General features: G+C 50.9%; 1 protein-coding gene across 6 annotated transcripts in view; it reads left to right on the top strand.

Annotated features, from left to right (window-relative positions):
- Positions 1–1409: 1409 nt before the first annotated feature.
- Positions 1410–17599, top strand: part of TBC1D9B (TBC1 domain family member 9B) — a 44522-nt gene continuing 28332 nt past the window's right edge. For 4 of the 6 annotated variants that reach the window (XM_024116278.2, XM_024116279.3, XM_024116281.3 and 1 more), the window contains exons 1-6: positions 1410–1601; positions 4616–4726; positions 9164–9282; positions 13765–13993; positions 15038–15296; positions 16799–17006. In XM_024116278.2, coding sequence (XP_023972046.1) covers positions 1484–1601; positions 4616–4726; positions 9164–9282; positions 13765–13993; positions 15038–15296; positions 16799–17006 — 1044 coding nt within the window. In that variant the 5' untranslated portion in view covers positions 1410–1483. Of the gene's footprint in view, positions 1602–2019; positions 2253–4615; positions 4727–7215; positions 7428–9163; positions 9283–13764; positions 13994–15037; positions 15297–16798; positions 17007–17599 lie in introns of those variants that run through there. The other 2 variants (XM_007118568.4, XM_028498099.2) reach the window with 2 other exon arrangements.

Raw genomic sequence — 17599 nt, forward strand, 5'->3', positions numbered from 1 at the left:
TTAGTATGAAATTGGCAAATCACCTGTCTGGATTTCAGTTTTACCTCTTTAATATGGATCTTAAAATATCTACCTCGTAGGGTAAGTGAGTGGGGATTGGATTTAAAATAATGAAAGTAGGCTTAATATCATATATCCAATAATAGTCTAGTATCTGGAATATAAAAATAACTCTTACAGCTCAACAATCAAAAAGACAACCGGGGTTTCCTTGGTGGCACAGTGGTTAAGAATCTGCCTACCAATGCAGGGGACACGGGTTCGAGCACTGGTCCAGGAAGATCCCACATGCGGCGGACCTACTAAGCCCGTGCGCCACAACTACTGAGCCCACGTGCCACAACTACTGAAGCCCACTCGCCTAGAGCCCGTGCTCCGCAACAACAGAAGCCACCGCAATGAGAAGCCCGTGCACTGCAGTGGAGTAGCCCCCACTCAACGCAATTAGAGATAAGCCCACGCAGCAACAAAGACCCAACCAACCAGCCAAAAATAAATAAATTTATTTTTTTAAAAAAACAAACACCTTAAGCCTCCAGGGATGATTCTAAAGTGCCCCCTTCCCTCTGGCCTCCTGCCGGATTCTGGCGGCCTCAGGCCAGATCCTGCATCCCAATTAGCCCTGGATATTCTGGATTTATGCCTATTGGCCCAGACGGCATTAACTGCTCCCTCTTTCACTCAAAAAGGGTCAATGTTTGGACTGTGAGGCGGTCGACCCCTACAGGCCAGCACTGGGAGAGCAGGGATCCACATCCCCAGCCTCCCTTTGCTGCCCGCCCCATACCCGTTCAGAAGCCCCTGCTGGCCCCAGGGCAGGCCCTGCCCCCGACCCCAAGACCACTCAGCCTCAGTGACCCCATCTATCAAGTGAGGGACTGCACTGGTTTCTGAGGACCCTGCCAGCCTCAGGGCTTCCTGACAACCTGTCCTGGACTCCCGGAGGTTCTCTTCGTCTTAGGCCCAAGTGCCAAAACTGAGTTACCACAATCGACTAACTCTTTTCCAGACACCCTTTCCAATGTTAACACGCACTGGCATGCCCTGCACAATCAGCAAAACTGTATCTCCAAATGCTGTTTCTCTACATTTTCCCCGCACACCCTGGATGGGTTTTTACAAAAGGCCAGAAGCCCTGCTATCTGTGGACCGTGGACTCAACCATTCCGGCCAGAGGCCCGTGACCCCGGCACCTGGCCGATCCTCCTAGATGAGGCTGCAGCGCAGGGGCCTGCAGCGAGATGGGCGAAAGGGAAGCGGACACGGCCGGGCTAAGCCGGCCTGTGGCCGGAGGACTGGGCGGGTGGGCGGGGCCGGGTGGGGAGAGCGGAGCGCCCTGCAAGCCCGAAGGGCTCGCAGGTCCCGGCGGCCGCCAGGGGGCGCCGCCCGTTCGCCTCGCCCCGCCCCGCCCGCTCGGCTCCGCGCGGCGACTACGGCGGCGCTTCCGCCTGGCCGGCCACGGCCCGGTGTGGACGGCGCCACGATGTGGCTGGGCCCGGAGGAGGTGCTGGTGGCCAACGCGCTGTGGGTGACGGAGCGGGCCAACCCCTTCTTCGTGCTGCAGCGGCGCCGGGGCCACGGCAAGGGCGGCGGCCTCACGGGTGAGAGGCGCGCGGCGGCCGGGCCTGTGGGCGCCACCGCGGGGCGGGCGAGGAGGGGGCGCCAGGCGGCGGGGCCCAGGACCAGCGGCCCAGGACAGGCCCAGCCTCGGCGCGTCACTGCGGACGCGCACGTCAGCGCGTGCGGCGGGGGCCTGGGGGCGCGAGGCCGGCACTGAGTGGGGGGTGGGAGGTCGGAACGCGAACTGCGGGTGGGAGGCAGGGACGGGGTGGGGTGGGGTGGTGCGAGGTGAGGACGGGGCCAGGGACTCGAGGAAGACAGATGAGCTCGCGTTAGGAGGCGGATGGGGAGACTTCTGTCAACCAGGGCAGCCAAGAGAAGGCTGGAGGCGGCCTGTGCCCGGACTCGCTGCCTGTGAGCTTCCCGGTGCTTAGCGGAGGCGTGTGCAGCTTCCTGTAAGGGGATTTCACAGCTGAAAGTCCGCGAGATCTTCCTGTCTTCTGCTTTTGCTTCAGTTTCTCCAAGTGCCTCCGAGGAGGGGTCAAGTGACACAAGCATTCGTTTTCTTTTGCCATCTTCATTCCCAACTCACCAAAGAATTGCCATTTCAGCAAGATCAGAGTTCTCCTAGCTGCTGCTGGCCTCAGCCCCCATCCCTCCAGCTTCTCCTCACCCACCTTTCCTGCTTCTTGGTGCGTTGGAGCTGCAGACCGAGGCTTAGCCGAATCACCAGTATATGTGTTCGGTGAACCAGCCAAGGTGCCTCTTTGCCCGTCTGGGTACTACACAGGACTAGACCAGACAGGCACTTCCTGGAGTGTGTGGCATTTGGGATCCAGGGGATGCCTACTGGGCATTCCCTCTAGGGTGTTGTCCAAGGTCCCTTATGCTCCAGGACCTGCCCCAGGCACTCCCAAGCAGACCTGGGTCAGTTTTAGGGCCAGACCAGTGCCTGTGCTCCTCGGGTGGTCCATTGTTGCCATTTAGGACCTCAGGCCCAGTGTTGACAGGTCTTCCAGTTATCAAGAGAATTTTCTGTGAAATGTCCTAATTTTAAACATTAGCAGCTAATGCAGTCCTACCAGTTGCAGATAGAAGCTTCCCATAGGAGACCTCTTCCGTCAGTCTTTCCTGGGCCACACCTCCTGATGTGGAAGAGACTGTACCATTCCCAAGAAACCTGTTCCCTTCGGTGCCTTGAGCTCCTTCCCAAAGGCCTCTGGAATCACAGGAGCCGGTGCTGGACCTGTCTCCTGGACTAGGCTGTTCAGTGGAGGTTAGGCAGCAGCCCCTCTGGAGAGACTGACCAGTGGTCAACCTTGAAGCCTACATAGAAAAGCAGTGCTTGGGCCACCAGTATCTTTGGTTGCAGCAGCATACCATTGTGTCAGATTTCAGTGCTTGTTCTGTGCTCTGTTTCTCCACAGATCATCTCAGCAGGTGGGTGGGTCCCTCTGTGCTCTGCTTTCCTGTACAGAGAAGGCCCTTTCTACCACACTCATCTCTCCATGTCCCCCAAGGCAGAGCTCCCCAGGCCCCCCCTGGTAACCACACCTTGAACTCTCTGCTCCAGCTAGGTTTGGTGAGTCCTGGCATGGCCTCTGGCATGGCCTTCCCTGTGCCATCATGGACATCATGGCTTCCTGACCGCTGTCTCCCTGGGGAAGGAGCAGTTAGTGATGTGGTTTTATTCAAGCTGTCTTTTAAAAACAGATACCAACCTAGATTCTTCATTGAAGAGTGTGATGAGATGGCCTGCCCATTAGAAAGTTTTCAAGTCTTGCAATATGGATATGCCAACAATATAGGAATTAAAATAAAATTTCTGAGACCAGAAGAGAAACCTCAACACAAACAGTAAAAAGCAGTTTATTCCAAACACTGATAAGGCTTGAATATGCTGCTTTAACTGCAATTTAGAGAGGCATTTTAGAACATTTCAGTAAAACAAGTGAGAGATTACAGACTCCTGACTTGGATGTATGTGAAGAGTACCTTCTTTTATAACTGGTTATTTTATTTATTAGAGACTGGAGGAGGGAAAAAATCAAATTAAAAATGGAATATGAAACAAGTGTTAAAATCGAGCAATAAAATCAATAGAAATTATTCTGATATCAACAGGAAAATGGTAACAAAATATTTTCAGATCATACCAAAAGTAGCTCTTCATGAAAAGGAAAAAATAAGTTTCAGATAGGAACAATGGACAGGCTTTTATGTAGCTGGATAATTCCATTAATGAAGAAGAATGAATCGAATAGTGGTAAAAGGTAGACATTTCCTCTAATTTATTGGGGAAATAGTGACATTGACAAATGTCGATGACACTGTGATGAGAAGGAAAACTTGAAATGCCCTAAAATGCTTCAGTTCAGAGATGGAAAAAAAAAAAAACAAAACTGGATCGGTGTTTTCCTAAATTGGACAATTCTAAAAATTTACATGTTCTTTTTATTCATGACTTTTGAGGCTACATTATCTTCCTGTTGTTGATGTGGAAAATGATGTTACAAAATCATTGTCTTATGAAAAAGGCATCAGAGTACACAGCCAAAAAGGCTGCATGTCAGAGAAACACGTCTTAAGAGATGTGTCTGGCAGTTAATAAAACATATTGTATTATTTTTCTGGATTTTGTGATATTTGTAGTATTGTTGCCTTGTTTTTAATTGTCATTGTTGTACTTTCTCATTCTGAAGAAATACTTGTTTTCAAACCTGATTTTGTATTTTTCTTGAAGAGGGCCTCCCAGATCATCTAAGCTTTGGGCCCCATAAAACCTGAATCTGCCCCTGCCTGCAAGTGTTTCTGAGTAAGGAGGACAAGCAGAAGCTTCCAGGAAGAAGTGGGAGGGGATTTTTTGATAGGGATCAGACACTGGCTGAAGGCCTTTGAGGAAAAAGAAGTAATTTAACGGACCAGGGTAATGTAAGGTGTTTCACCCTCTGGGCTGGGGCTTTGGGTGCAGTGCTACCCTCATGGCTGCCTCCAGCCAGGCCCAGCTCTCAGCACAGCCCTCCCTCACCCTCCCCTCTCTCTGCTCTGTTGCCAGGTCTTCTCGTGGGCACCCTGGATGTGGTGCTGGACTCCAGTGCCCGGGTGGCCCCTTACCGCATCCTGCACCAGACCCAGGACTCGCAGGTCTACTGGACAGTGGCGTGCGGTAGGTGCCCTGAATCACAAGGGGTGCTGGGCAGGGTCTGCCCCAGAGAGGGAGGGGACTCAGCCTGCTTTCCTGCATTGGACATGGCCCACTGAGAACCTGATGCTGCCCCTTGTTCAGACAGCACAGTCCAGGCCAGCATCCAGCTTAGGAAGGCAGCTCAGCTGTGCACAGATGCAGGGCAAGCGGACATGGGCCCCACGAAGCCCTGCGTGCCTCTCTGAGGGCTTGGCCTTGGGCAGTGTCCATGTTCTCCTGCTAACCTTTTCTCAAGGTGGATACAGCCAATCATTATTCATGGACTACATATTTTGTAATTCATCTACTCACTAAAAGTTATCTGTAAACCCCAAAATCAATACTTGTGGTACTTTTGGGGTCATTTGTGGACATCTGTGGAAATGTGTGTCTGCAGAGCAATGAAAAATTTGAGTCACCAGACACACAGGTTCCCAGCTGAGGTGGAACAAGGCATCCTTCTACCTTCTTGTTTCAGCTCTCAAACCATAAACATGTCTCCTTTTAGAAGTCTAAGCACCATGCTTTTCACATTTTGTGTTATCTGTTGGTGACTTTGCTGTTTAAAATGGCCCCAGGTATAATGCTGAAGTGCTGTGTGGTGTTTTTAAGCGCGGGAAGCTGTGATGTGCCTTATGGAGAAAATACAAGTTAGATGAGCTTCCTTCAGGCATGAGTTACAGTGCTTCTGGCTGTGAGTTCAATGCTAGGGTATTAAAAATATATATTAAATGAGGTGTCTTTAAGCAGAAAGACGTATAAGACAAAGTAGTGTATTGATCGGTTGGTGAAAATGTTGTGACCAGAGGCTTACACGAACTTAGCCCTGTAGCTCCCCTGGGAGCAGTACTGGCAAATTCAGTGTTCCAGGAGACTTGGTAGAACATAACCACTGTGAATAACGAGAATCGCCGGTAGTTGTCCTCCTTGGAGGACACACCCACCCTCCCAAGAGTCCAGGAGGAAGTCCCCTTTCAGCTGGACCAGCCTGGCTGAGGTCCCTGGGATAAAACAGCAGTCATAGCTGGCACTCAGACAGCACTTCCTGCATGCCAGACATGTGAACCTCCCAACAACTCCAGAAGGTGGAACTTTGATTTTCCCCATTTTGAAGATGAGGAAACTGTGGCCCAGAGGGGTTAAGTAACCCACCCGAAGTCACACAGAACCACAGATCAGGCCCAGAGCAGCTATTCGTGTCCACTGTGCTGAATATCTCTCTCTGCTAGAAGCCACAGTGTCACTGTCCCCCAGGATAATGGTTTTCCTTGGAGACCTGAGAAGAGGTGATGGGAGTGTTCACAGCTGGACTCCAGCTTGGGTTGTGGGGGGAGGTCAAGGGGTGAAGGCACCAGCGTGCCCAGAGTGGGGCACTTGCAGGAGGCTTCTTGTGTGGTAGGGCCCAGGGCAGTTGGTGTGTGCCTGGGCTAAGATGAGACGCTTAACTCTAAAATGGGCCCTTGAGTTGTTCATCTTTTCTCAAGGTGTCCCTTCTCAGGAAGCAGGTGGAGAGGGGCAGTGGCAGTGAGAGCAGCCTCTGTGTGGGGAGAGAGGAGTGTGACTACTCTGTGGGGCCTCATGGGAACCCCATTGGTGTCATCAGGGCCTGCTGCTGGGGAGGGACCCAGCTGCACTGTGGAGCCCCTGCCCTGGTCAGGCCCCTGTGCTCATCTGCTCATGTCTCTCTGTTTTTACCCACCACCTCTCTTCAGCTCTCACCTGCCACTGAATCTCCACTCCTTAGACTGCCATTAAAGGACTTTTCAGGGTCTGCCTGCCTCCATTTCTGTCTTCCTCCCCCCACTAGCTCACAGCTGGCCTTCGGCCAGACAAGACACTTGCAGGGCCTGAAGTTCTTAACCCTACCTGTCCTGGCTGGTGTACCTACAGCGTCGCCCCATGTCCACTTTACCTCCTCCTGCTCTGTTGAGTACCTACGCAGATGTCACACCTATGGAAAACCTTCCCAGATTCCCCAGACTCATGTACCTACCCTTCTCCCTCCTCTAGACTTGCCATGTCTCCACCAGCACTTTTGCACTGAAGGCTTGCTGGCTCTCCCACTAGGCCAGCAATACCTTGAGGGTGTGGGCAGGTTCTGCAGCTGGGCAGCCTGGATTAGCATTATGGTGTGGTCACTTCCCAGCTAGGTGACCTTGGGCAACATACTCAACTTCTCTGTGCCTCAGCTTCATCCTATAAAATGAAAATAACTGTACCTGTCTCCAAGGTGCTCTAAGAATCAAATAAGATAATAATAAGAAATAGCACTTAATAATTTAATTAGCTATTATATCTTTTATTCCCAGTACCTAGCATAGAGATGGCATAGTTTCATTGTTTACTTAGTGCTAAATGAAGATTGAGTTGCTTTTGACTAATAATTCTTTTAAGTGAATATATGTAAATATTTATAATTAAAGTGCAGACAGATCCACACAGGCATTGTGGATAAAATTCCTCTGTTTTAGGCTGCCAGGAACATGTGTGTAAGAGGGTTGCATCACATGCAAATTCAACTTCCAAATTCAAATGTGGATTCTTGGCAAAAAGAGCAAGAAAGAAAGAACTCCCTTCACCTAACAACTAGACCTTGGCCTCTGTGCACTAGGGAAAGGAGGCCATAATAAATATACAAAGAAAAATGAAAAAAAAATTATGGATGATTTAGGAACTTCCAGAGGTAATTTCTATTTATAGTTATCTATTGTTATGATTATCACTGTTAGTTGTATGATTCTGGGTTTAATCATTTTCACATGGGCATCCTCCCACAGACCCATGGGAGAGGGTCTTTCTGTGGAATTGCTTGTTGGGGTGGTGAGCCTCTTGGGTAAATGTAAAGAAAAAAACAAATCAACCCTAACCAAGTCAGGCTGGACTGTGACATGTGACAGAGCAATGGGCAGATGCCTGGGTCAGAGGAGATGACAGGGACCAACTCAGCCTGGCCAGGGTGGGGTCAGAGCTGAGTCTTCAGCTGATGGAAAAGTTGTAGCCAGGTAGTGAAGGATGGGGTGACCAGGGATCGGCGCCCAGCAAAAAATGTCTGTGGTCCACAGTCATGTCGGACTCACGTCTTTGCTAACGCTCCCTCCATGCCTAGTGTGTGGGCCTTCCGTGGTCACAGAAGCAACGGGGCCTTCTGGGTGCTTACAGTCCACAGACTGTCCCACCCTAGGATACTGAAAAGGAAGCAGAGCCTTCACTCCTTTTCTTATTCTTGTGTTAATTCATTCAGAGAAGAGTTCTTAAGTGCAAAAACTCCATGCCAGACACATGAAAAACCCCAAAAAGTGGGGTGCCAGAGGGGCAGGGGAAGCCAGGCCTGGCAGGGACTTCCCTCATCCCTCCAATTCTCCTCCTGGGGCCCCTTTTCCCAATTCCCTGATGGAGGCAGAGAAAACAGCTGCCTCACTCTTTGGGAATGGCAATGGGCTGCCTCTCTGAGTTCTCCCGTTTCCACTGGGCCTACAGTGCCCACAGGGACCCCTCCCTGAGGAGGACAGGGAACACCTCCTAGGTGGGGCAGACACTGGGGGCCAGTCAGACACTGAAAGAGTCAGACGGGTTCCTGGAAGAGACGGGATCCAGGTTGGGATGTGAACTGGGATGAAGAGGAGGAGGCAAAGACCTGGGTGGGGCATCTGGCTTCAGAGAGAGGGATGGGCACCTCTGGCCCGGCAAGAGACCAGCCAGCCAGGGGCCTGGAAGCCTACAGGAAGCTCCAGCTGCCATCTGTGGGTGCCTAAATTCTCAGGAGAGCCACAGTCACCTCTACCAAGTCTGACTGTGTCTGGCTAATCACCTGAACGTGGAAGACCACATTAAGTCCTTTTATCTCGAAGAAAAGTAAGTAAGCAAACCTGTAAATGTATAGACTATTTCTGGTAGGACACAGAGGAAACTAGCAGTCACTCTTACTCTGGGCATTAGAGGGAAATTGAGGCTTTATTTTCCTCATGACTCTGTAATTCTATCAGAATTTTTTTATTTTGTGTTTTTATCAGGACCATTTATGACTTTTGTCATATACATAAAGAAGGAAAGAGTAAGCAGCTCAAAGATTGTAGTCACTTTGGTATCGCACATTAGGTCACCCATTTTATTATTATTATTATTTTTTTTTTTTTTGGTGGTATGCGGGCCTCCCTCTGCTGCGGCCTCTCCCGTTGCGGAGCACAGGCTCCGGACGCGCAGGCTCAGCGGCCATGGCTCACAGGCCCAGCCGCTCCGCGGCATGTGGGATCCTCCCAGACCGGGGCGCGAACCCTGTTCCCCTGCATCGGCAGGCGGACGTGCAACCACTGCGCCACCAGGGAAGCCCTAGGTCACCCATTTTAATCTCTCTTGAGTTTATGTTTAAGGCCTGGTGATTTTATGATTTTCCTTTTCTTTATGCCACCAAACCTCTCCTAGGTTCTTCCCGCAAAGAGATCACAAAACACTGGGAATGGCTGGAAAATAACTTACTCCAGACACTGTCCATCTTTGACAATGAGGAAGATATCACCACCTTCGTCAAGGGCAAGATACACGTAAGATTCACTTCCCACTACTGGTTCTCACTCCCTTCTCTGGGCTACCAGTGTTCACCTTTGTCATCTTCTTTGTCATAACTTTCAGACAACACCGTGTAGTTCTTTCCCCCATTAAACAGAGATGGAAATGAAGGGTCTGATCTTCTTCTATCAGTGTTGAAAGGGGCAGTTGAACTCATTGTATGCAGCCCCCCATCTACTGGCCAGCCACCCACTGGAGTTTAAGCTTAGCTGGGAGTTTCCATTCCCTGCAAAGGGCCTCAGGGCAAATATGCAGATACACAACTCTGATAACCAGTTCCTTGGCCAACAGAGGAAGAAGTTGGAAATGACAGGATAATTTTAAGTATATTTCTATTATAAAACTAACATTACTTCAAAATGCACACTTTGACCCAGCAATACCATTCCTTGGAATTTACCCTACAGTGTATTCATATGTCCAGAATGACGTATGTATCAGGATGTTCCCTGCAACACTGTTAGCAAAAAGGCTGGAAACAATGCCTCCCAGTCCCATGGTAAGAGGGGAAGCAGCTGTTCTTTCCTCTGCAAATTGAGAGGCCTCATACTTGCTAACATAGCATTTATTGAGTATTTTCTTTATGAGTACTGTGCTGAGCACTTTATATTCAGGGGACTTGGTCAGTCATATGTGGTATTCTTAGTGGAATATTTTACAGCTAGCAAAATAATTATGAGGATTGTAGCAATGTGTGAAAACTTATCACAGTGATGTTTAGATTGTTTCCTCTTTAGGGAATAATTACATAATGAGCATTTATCTGAGAGAGAGAGAGAGAGAGAGAGTGTGAGTGTGTGTGTGTGTGTGTGTGTGTGTCTTTTTCTTTCTGTTGGATTATTGCCTTGGGTTAGATTCCTCAGAGGGCTGTTACCAGGTCAAAGTTTCATGATGCAAACTTAGTTTGGGCACGCCCTTGTGACTTCATTATGCCAGAACCTCCTAGACCTGGGCAGATGGCACCAAGAGTTCCTCAGCAGTTCTCTGTGTACCTTGGGGTTTGGGGTGGGACCTGTGTTGCCTTTCTAGTTCCAGGAAAATAGACAAAGAGAGCAGAGGCAAGTCTTCACTCTCCTAATGAGCCAGCTGGGCAATAATAATAATAACAGCAACATTATGGAATGTTTCCCTTATGCCAGGCCCAAACAAACTAACCATCAAAACAGAATAAAGTTCTAGATGAGTCAAAGGAAAAAATGGAAATTAGAAAATATTGAGGGAATCCCCAGGCCGTCCAGTGGTTAGGAGTTGGCACTTTCACTGCTGGGGCCCAGGTTCAATCCCTGGTCAGGGAACTAAGATCCTGTAAGATGTGAGGCCACAAAAAAAAAAAAAAAACTGAGAACTGGACAATTATGGAAATACTACTATTTATTAGAATTTGTGAGACGTAGCAAAAGCAGCACACAGGAGGAAATTTAAAGCCTTACATTTTATGTTTTATAATGTGAGGAAAAGAAGAAAGGGTGGAAATTAATGAGCCAGGTGTCCAATTCAGTAAGTTAGAACGCCAGAGAAACAAAGAAATTAGAAAGAAGGAAATATAGTTATCACAAAAAAATTACTATTCGCTGAAGACTCAGATTATAGTTAGCATTTTTTTAGCAATAAAGTATTTTTTAATTAAGATAGGTACCTTGTTTTTTTAGACATAATGCTGTTGTGTATTTAATATACTACAGTATAGTGTAGACGTAACTTCTATATGCACTGGGAAACCAAAAAATTTGTGTGACTTGCTTTAATGCGACATTTGCTTTATTGCTATGGTTCAGAACCAAGCCTGCCAATATCTTCAGGGTATGCCTGTAACAAAGGGAAGAAGTTAATTCCTTAGAAAATAAAGGAATGATAAAGAAAAGCAACAGGTCCAAAAACAGATGTAAAATATAAACAAACCTGTGGCAAAAGTGATCCAGGACAAAAGAGAGAAACCTCAAATAAGTAATGTTGGGAATGAAATATGAGAGCATCTATTTAAAAAGCAAGGTTCCCTCGTGGCGCAGTGGTTAAGAATCCGCCTGGCAGTGCAGGGGACACGGGTTCAAGCCCTGGTCCGGAATGATCCCATATGCTGCGGAGCAGCTAAGCCTGTGCACCACAACTACTGAGCCTGTGCTCTAGAGCACATGAGCCACAACTACTGAGCCCGCGTGCCACAATAGCGCACCGCAACAAAGCGAGTAGCCCCCGCTCGCCACGACTAGAGAAAGGCCACGTGCAGCAACGAAGACCCAATGCAGCCAAAAATAAGTAAAATAAATAAATTTTTAAAATAAAAATAAATAAATAAATAAAAACAGGGTTAAGAAAAAAGAGAGTAAGGGGACTTCCCTGGTGGTCCAGTGGTTAAGACTTCACCTTCCAATGCAGGGGGTGTGGGTTCGATCCCTGGTCCAAGAGCTAAGATCCCACATGCCTCGTGGCCACAAAACCAAAACATAAAAACAATATTGTAACAAATTCAATAAAGACTTTAAAAATGGTCCACATCAAAAAAATCTTTAAAAAAAAGAGAGAAAGAGAATGCCATAAACAGCTTTAAGCCCATAAATTGTAAGAAGTGAGACAAGATGGGCCCTCTTAAAATAATATGTTTTAGTTTCCAGTTGCTATTGTAACAAGTTACCATGAACTTAGTGGCTTAAAACAACACAAGTTCCTTTTCTTACAGTTCTGGAGGTCAGAAGTCTGAAATGAATCTCACAGGCTAAAATCAAGGAATTGGCAGGGCTGACTCCTGGAGGATCTAAGGGGAGAATCTGTTTCCTTGCCTTTTCCAGCTTTCAGGAGCCTCGTATTCCGTGATTCTTGGCCCTTACCTTTCTCTTGAATGCCAGCAACATGGCCTCTTCAGTAAACCAGTCAGTCTCTCTCAACTCTTCTGGGGATTGGGATGTAAACATCTTTGGGGGGACTATTATTTGGTCTACCACATAGTAGAACTTAAACTGAGACTCACAAAGAAATAGGAAACTTGAATATGCCTAAAACTATTAAAGAAATTGAATCAGTAATTTAAAATCTGCCCAGTGATTTTTACAATCCAGTTGTATCAGCCAACAAACAAAATCCCAGTCCTGTGAGCCAGGCCGTTCATTCCCATTGGTGAGGACCATTACTCCTGAGTAGAGGCCAGCGGACAATGCAGAGGAAAATGCAAAGCAGAGTGTCAGCCCCTCTGCTCCCTGCTTGGGGGTCTCCCAGGTGCAGCTGAAGGAGTGGGGAGAGGGGACTGCCAACTGAGACCCAGGAAGGTGGCCTGAGGGACAGGGTGCCGTGATGGCCCACAGGCTGTCTGGGGCCCACCTTTCCACTGGTGGGGCCCCTTCCCCAACCTCCCAGTAGGTGCATTTGAGGGCAGCAGAAGACAAGGGCAGGGCCTTAGTAACGAGAAGGGTGCTTTGCCAGAGCCTCTTTCCCAGACATAGAGCTAGTTCCTGCAGTAGTGTTCTGGGGAGGCACCAGAGGCAGCTTGAGAGAGAGAAGAGGTTGGAGTTGCAGCTGCAGTGGTACTGGCTATACTGAGATGGAGGTACACCTTACCTTTGGGTCCTCACCCTAACTCCTGGCTGTTCTCCCTGCTCATGGATACAGGAATTCGAGGCTGCCAGGAGGCTCAGCAGAAGCAGCAGTCTGGGCCACAACACTTGCCTTGAATTACTTTAGCTTATCAAGTCATCATCCCCCTGGAAAATCTGCATGAACATTTTGAGCCAAATGTGCTAAGAACCTGTTTTACCCCAGGAGGTTTGGGGTTGGCTTTGTGGCCCAGGGTGATGTCTCTGGGCACCCTGAGCCCAGTGAAGATGCTAGTGGGATACAGCATAGATATGCCCTGAGCTGGGTGGGCCCAGTGGCTGGTCTCTGGACCCTGAGCTGGGTAGGTCCTGAGCTGGGTGGGTCCTGCAGCTGGTCTGTGGGCCTTGAGCAGGGGCAAGAGGCAGGAACCCCCTGGTATGTGTGTGGCGGGGGGGAGTATCAAGTACAGACCATCCTCCAAGACATTGTCACAAGAAATGCACGTCACAGAACAGTGCCACAGCAAGATCCCATTTGGGCAAAGAAAGAGGGGAAAGAGCAGATTGCATGTATTTGCTTAAAGGTGCATCAGTGCCAGCCTGTCTGGGAGGAAACCAACAAAGTGGCTACAACAGCAGAGGAGATGGAGACTCCCTTCTCACTGAACACACTTTCCTACTACTTGCATTTTTTTACCATGTTTATGTATTATATTTTTCAGATATTTACATTAAAATAACTAAAATGTAAATTTAAAAATTCCCTTCTCTGATCCAGTAGAGATAATAGCTCAGGGAGTTAGGGGAACTTACCAAGCATCTGTCTGGCCAGAGCAGACAACAGGCCTACCTGCTTGTGGCCCTTGGGCCAGCGTCCAAGAGTCCTGGGTCCCACCACTTGAGTTCCCTGCGGGAACCAGTCCCCTTGTCCTACAGGGCATCATCGCAGAAGAGAACAAGAACCTGCAGCCCCAGGGAGATGAGGACCCTGGGAAATTCAAGGAGGCCGAGCTGAAAATGCGGAAGCAGTTTGGGATGCCCGAGGGAGAGAAGCTGGTCAACTACTACTCCTGCAGCTACTGGAAGGGCCGTGTGCCCCGGCAGGGCTGGCTCTACCTGACCGTCAACCACCTGTGCTTCTACTCCTTCCTGCTGGGCAAGGAGGGTGAGTGCAGGCAGCAGGAGTGCCCCCTGTGTCCTCCTTAGCCCCAGTCCCCCAGCTGGCCCCGTCATCCTCAGGGCATCCTCCTCTGCCCTCACCCTCGACCTCGCCTCTAGAAAGTGTACCGCCTCCCCAGACTGTCGAAGTTCCTGAGGGCTGTCCCTCTTCGGCCCCCGGATATTCTGTCCCCACACACCCACCAGAGGGTCTCCCCAGAACCTAGTGGCCCACGACCAGAACTCCAGACTTGAACCAGGCATCACTGGGCTCTTGGGGGCTCCTGTCATGTATATATCAACTAGCACAGTTCTTCACATAGTGACTTTCTGCACAGGGCCTTCCCTCTTTCAAGTAGAGTGCCAGGGCACCCATCATCCCTGAGCGGCTCCAGGTTACATGGTGCCTTGGACGTGTGCCCCTGCAACCACCTGCTGCAGGTCCCTCCCCACAGGAAGCCCTGGCCTCAGGACAAAAGGCAGACTCCCAGCCAGTGCACTCTGCTGCCATGTCACCCCCAGAAAGAGCCCCCAGGGCTTTAGCTGCTCTCAGTGTGGCCTTTCCTGGGCCCAGCAAGGCCGGCTCTCAGCCATGCACACACACCTGTCACAACCTCCCCTGCCTTTCTCCCACCTTTGCATCTCCTTGTCAGGCAGGGGCCAGTGTCCTCTCTGTGCTGGTCACACCATGTCGTGACTTGTTCCCATATCAGTGCGCTCCCACTAGGTGGGGCTTCTCAAGTCCAGGGTCTCAGCTAGCTCACCTCTGTTTGTTCATTCATCTCATCCTTTAATCATTTGGTGGGCAAACCCAGGAGATTCTCGGGGCTGGGCACTGGGTTGGCCCAGGACGGCCCAGTCCCTCCTCGTGGAGCTGGTGTCCCAGCATAGCTAGGCTCAGGCACAGGGGCTGGGGGGTGGGGAACGGGAGGCAGTAAATGCTGCCCGCTCCCCAACATGGGTTCCAGACCCAGGCAGGAGTCAGGAGCCTGCCTGCCCAGCCCTCCAGCTGGTTTGACCTGATGGTCTGTCTGTCCCCTCTGCTGTCCAGTGAGCCTGGTGGTGCAGTGGGTGGATGTCACACGGCTGGAGAAGAACGCCACGCTGCTCTTCCCTGAGAGCATCCGTGTGGACACCCGGGACCAGGAGCTCTTCTTCTCCATGTTCCTCAACATCAGCGAGACCTTCAAGCTCATGGAGCAGCTGGCCAACCTTGCCATGCGGCAGCTACTGGACAACGAGGGCTTCCTGGAAGACAAAGCACTGCCCAGACCCCCCCGGCCGCACAGGAACATCTCGGCTCTGAAGCGGTGCGTTGTGCCTCCCCCACCCCCAGCAGGGACCTGCCCTCCTCACCCTTCACAGGCTCCCTGCGTGGAAAGGGGGCCAGGTGAAGGGGTGGTTTTCGATAGTGGGGAGGGCACCAGGAGATTCATGGAGGCGTTGTCCTGAAAAACCTACCATTGACACTGACATGGAGGGAGTTCTTCATGTATTACTTCTCAAAGCCCTGGGGTGGGGAGGCTCTCGCAGGCTCCTTGGTCTCAGACAGGAAGCTGAGGCACAGGGAGGTAGAGCAGCTTGCCCCAGGCCCCAGTGCCTTAGCTCTAAGTGAGCAGTGGAGCCCAGGACAGGCGCCCCACCATGTCAGCCAGGGCATCCCCAGAGGCCTCTTCGGGAAGGCTTCAGAATCCCAGCTCAGGGTACACCGCCTCCATCCCGCCATGATAGACAGCTCTTCTCAGGACCCCTGGGCCCTGACCCCAGGCCCCAGGAGACAGCCCTACACAGGTCTGAGGTCTCTGCCACCCTGTCTGTGGGAACTGGTAGACAGAGGAACAATTCACTGGGGCTGGCCCCTCCGGAGCACTCTGTTCTTGCTTTTCCGTTGCAGCTTCAGGGGAAACCTGTAGGCCAACCAGGAGCTCAGAGATTCCCTGAGCCCCTGGGTCCCACAGCCAGATTCACACCTGTGTGCGCAGAGACGGTGGCCTAGGCCCAGACTCTTGGGTGCACCTTCAGGACCAGAACGCTGTCCAAGGATGTTACTTTCCTGATGCGAGTGACACAGTGGCTTTCAGAACCTTCCAAAAAGAAAATGAGCAGGGCCGTACTTGATAGTCTCTGGCATTGTCCATCGAGGTGTGCCTGCCAGGCCAAGCTCAGGCTGCTAGCGGCCCCCATGGGGCTGGGAAGAGAGAGATGTTTACGAGGACAGGGCCACCGCAGGGGTGAGGAACAGGCTACCAGGCCCCTGCCTCACACAGCCATCGGACTGGCGAGTGTGCATTTCCGTTAAGCAACAGCACCCTGTGTTTTTTTCTTTTGGCTGCACCATGCGGCATGTGGAATCTTAGTTCTCCTACCAGGGATTGAACCCATGCCCCCTGCAGTGGAAGCACGGAGTCTTAACCACTGGACCGCTGGGGAAATCCCAGCACCCTGTGTTTTAGTCTTGACTCCACACCTGCCTGTCGGGAGGCCTTGTCTGAGTTTCTAGGTGGGGCTGATCTTCCTAGTGAGAAGTGGCAGGGCGGGTGCAGGCACCCTCTGGGCACCACCCACCCTCAGTACCAAGCGTGCTGTTTGTTGACCACTCCTCTGCTGGTCATACGGATGTCCACGTTTTACTACTTGACCGTTCAGTGTGCATGTGTTATTGAACTCTGAGATCCCTGGGCACAACTTGCTCACAGGAGGACCCCCACGAGCCTGAATCCAATGTGGAAACCGAGGGCATGAGGCTGCCTTGTGAGTGTGCTAGCCCCAACTTTTGTCCTCTTTTCTATCTCCCCCACCTCGGTTTCACCAGAGACCTAGACGCTCGAGCCAAGAACGAGTGCTACTGTGCCACGTTCCGGCTGCCTGGGGACGAGCGCCTGGACGGCCATACAGGCTGCACCCTGTGGACCCCATTCAACAAGCTGCACATCTCTGGCCAGATGTTTATCTCCAGCAACTACATCTGCTTTGCCAGCAAGGAAGAGGATGCTTGCCACCTCATCATACCCCTGCGGGAGGTGAGCCCTAGGTCCTCGCCAGCTCTGCCCTCTCTTACCAGGGCACGTGGCCGGGTCCCCAGCCCAGGAAGCCCCTCAGGATTTAGTGTGAGTACAGAGGGCACATGGTGGTTCATGTGCTCCCCAAGCACCTGTCCTGTACCAGGCCCTGGCGGGAGTGGGTGCACTGGATGCCCCCTCAGGGATCAACCTCACCTGGTGGGGAGATACAGTGGGCTTTGGCCTGCCAGCAGAGCTCACAGTGGGACATAAAGAAACCTCAACAAGGACCCACACCTCCCTGGTCAGAGCCCAGTGGCCTCCTGCATGTGAGTGTCCCCTAGTCCTGCCTTCTTGGGTCTTGCAGTTAGACTTTGGCAAAGCCCTGCTTTGGCTGGACTTGGAGGACTCTGATCCCACCCCAGCCCCGTGTTACTCTCAGGGGCCACCTCACTGTTCCTCTCCTGACACCTGCCTTGGCTGTGGCGCAGTCTCTAGCAGAGTCATCGGAAGTCAGCTCTTACCTTTCAGGAGTGTGGTCAACTATCACCTGTCAAGGGTGGGGTTAGCTCTCACCTGTCAGAGTTATTTTTTCTCCAGTTTCTTGGGCTTCC

Source organism: Physeter macrocephalus, chromosome 2 (assembly GCF_002837175.3).
Source record: "Physeter macrocephalus isolate SW-GA chromosome 2, ASM283717v5, whole genome shotgun sequence".
NCBI classification, from domain to species: domain Eukaryota; kingdom Metazoa; phylum Chordata; class Mammalia; order Artiodactyla; family Physeteridae; genus Physeter; species Physeter macrocephalus.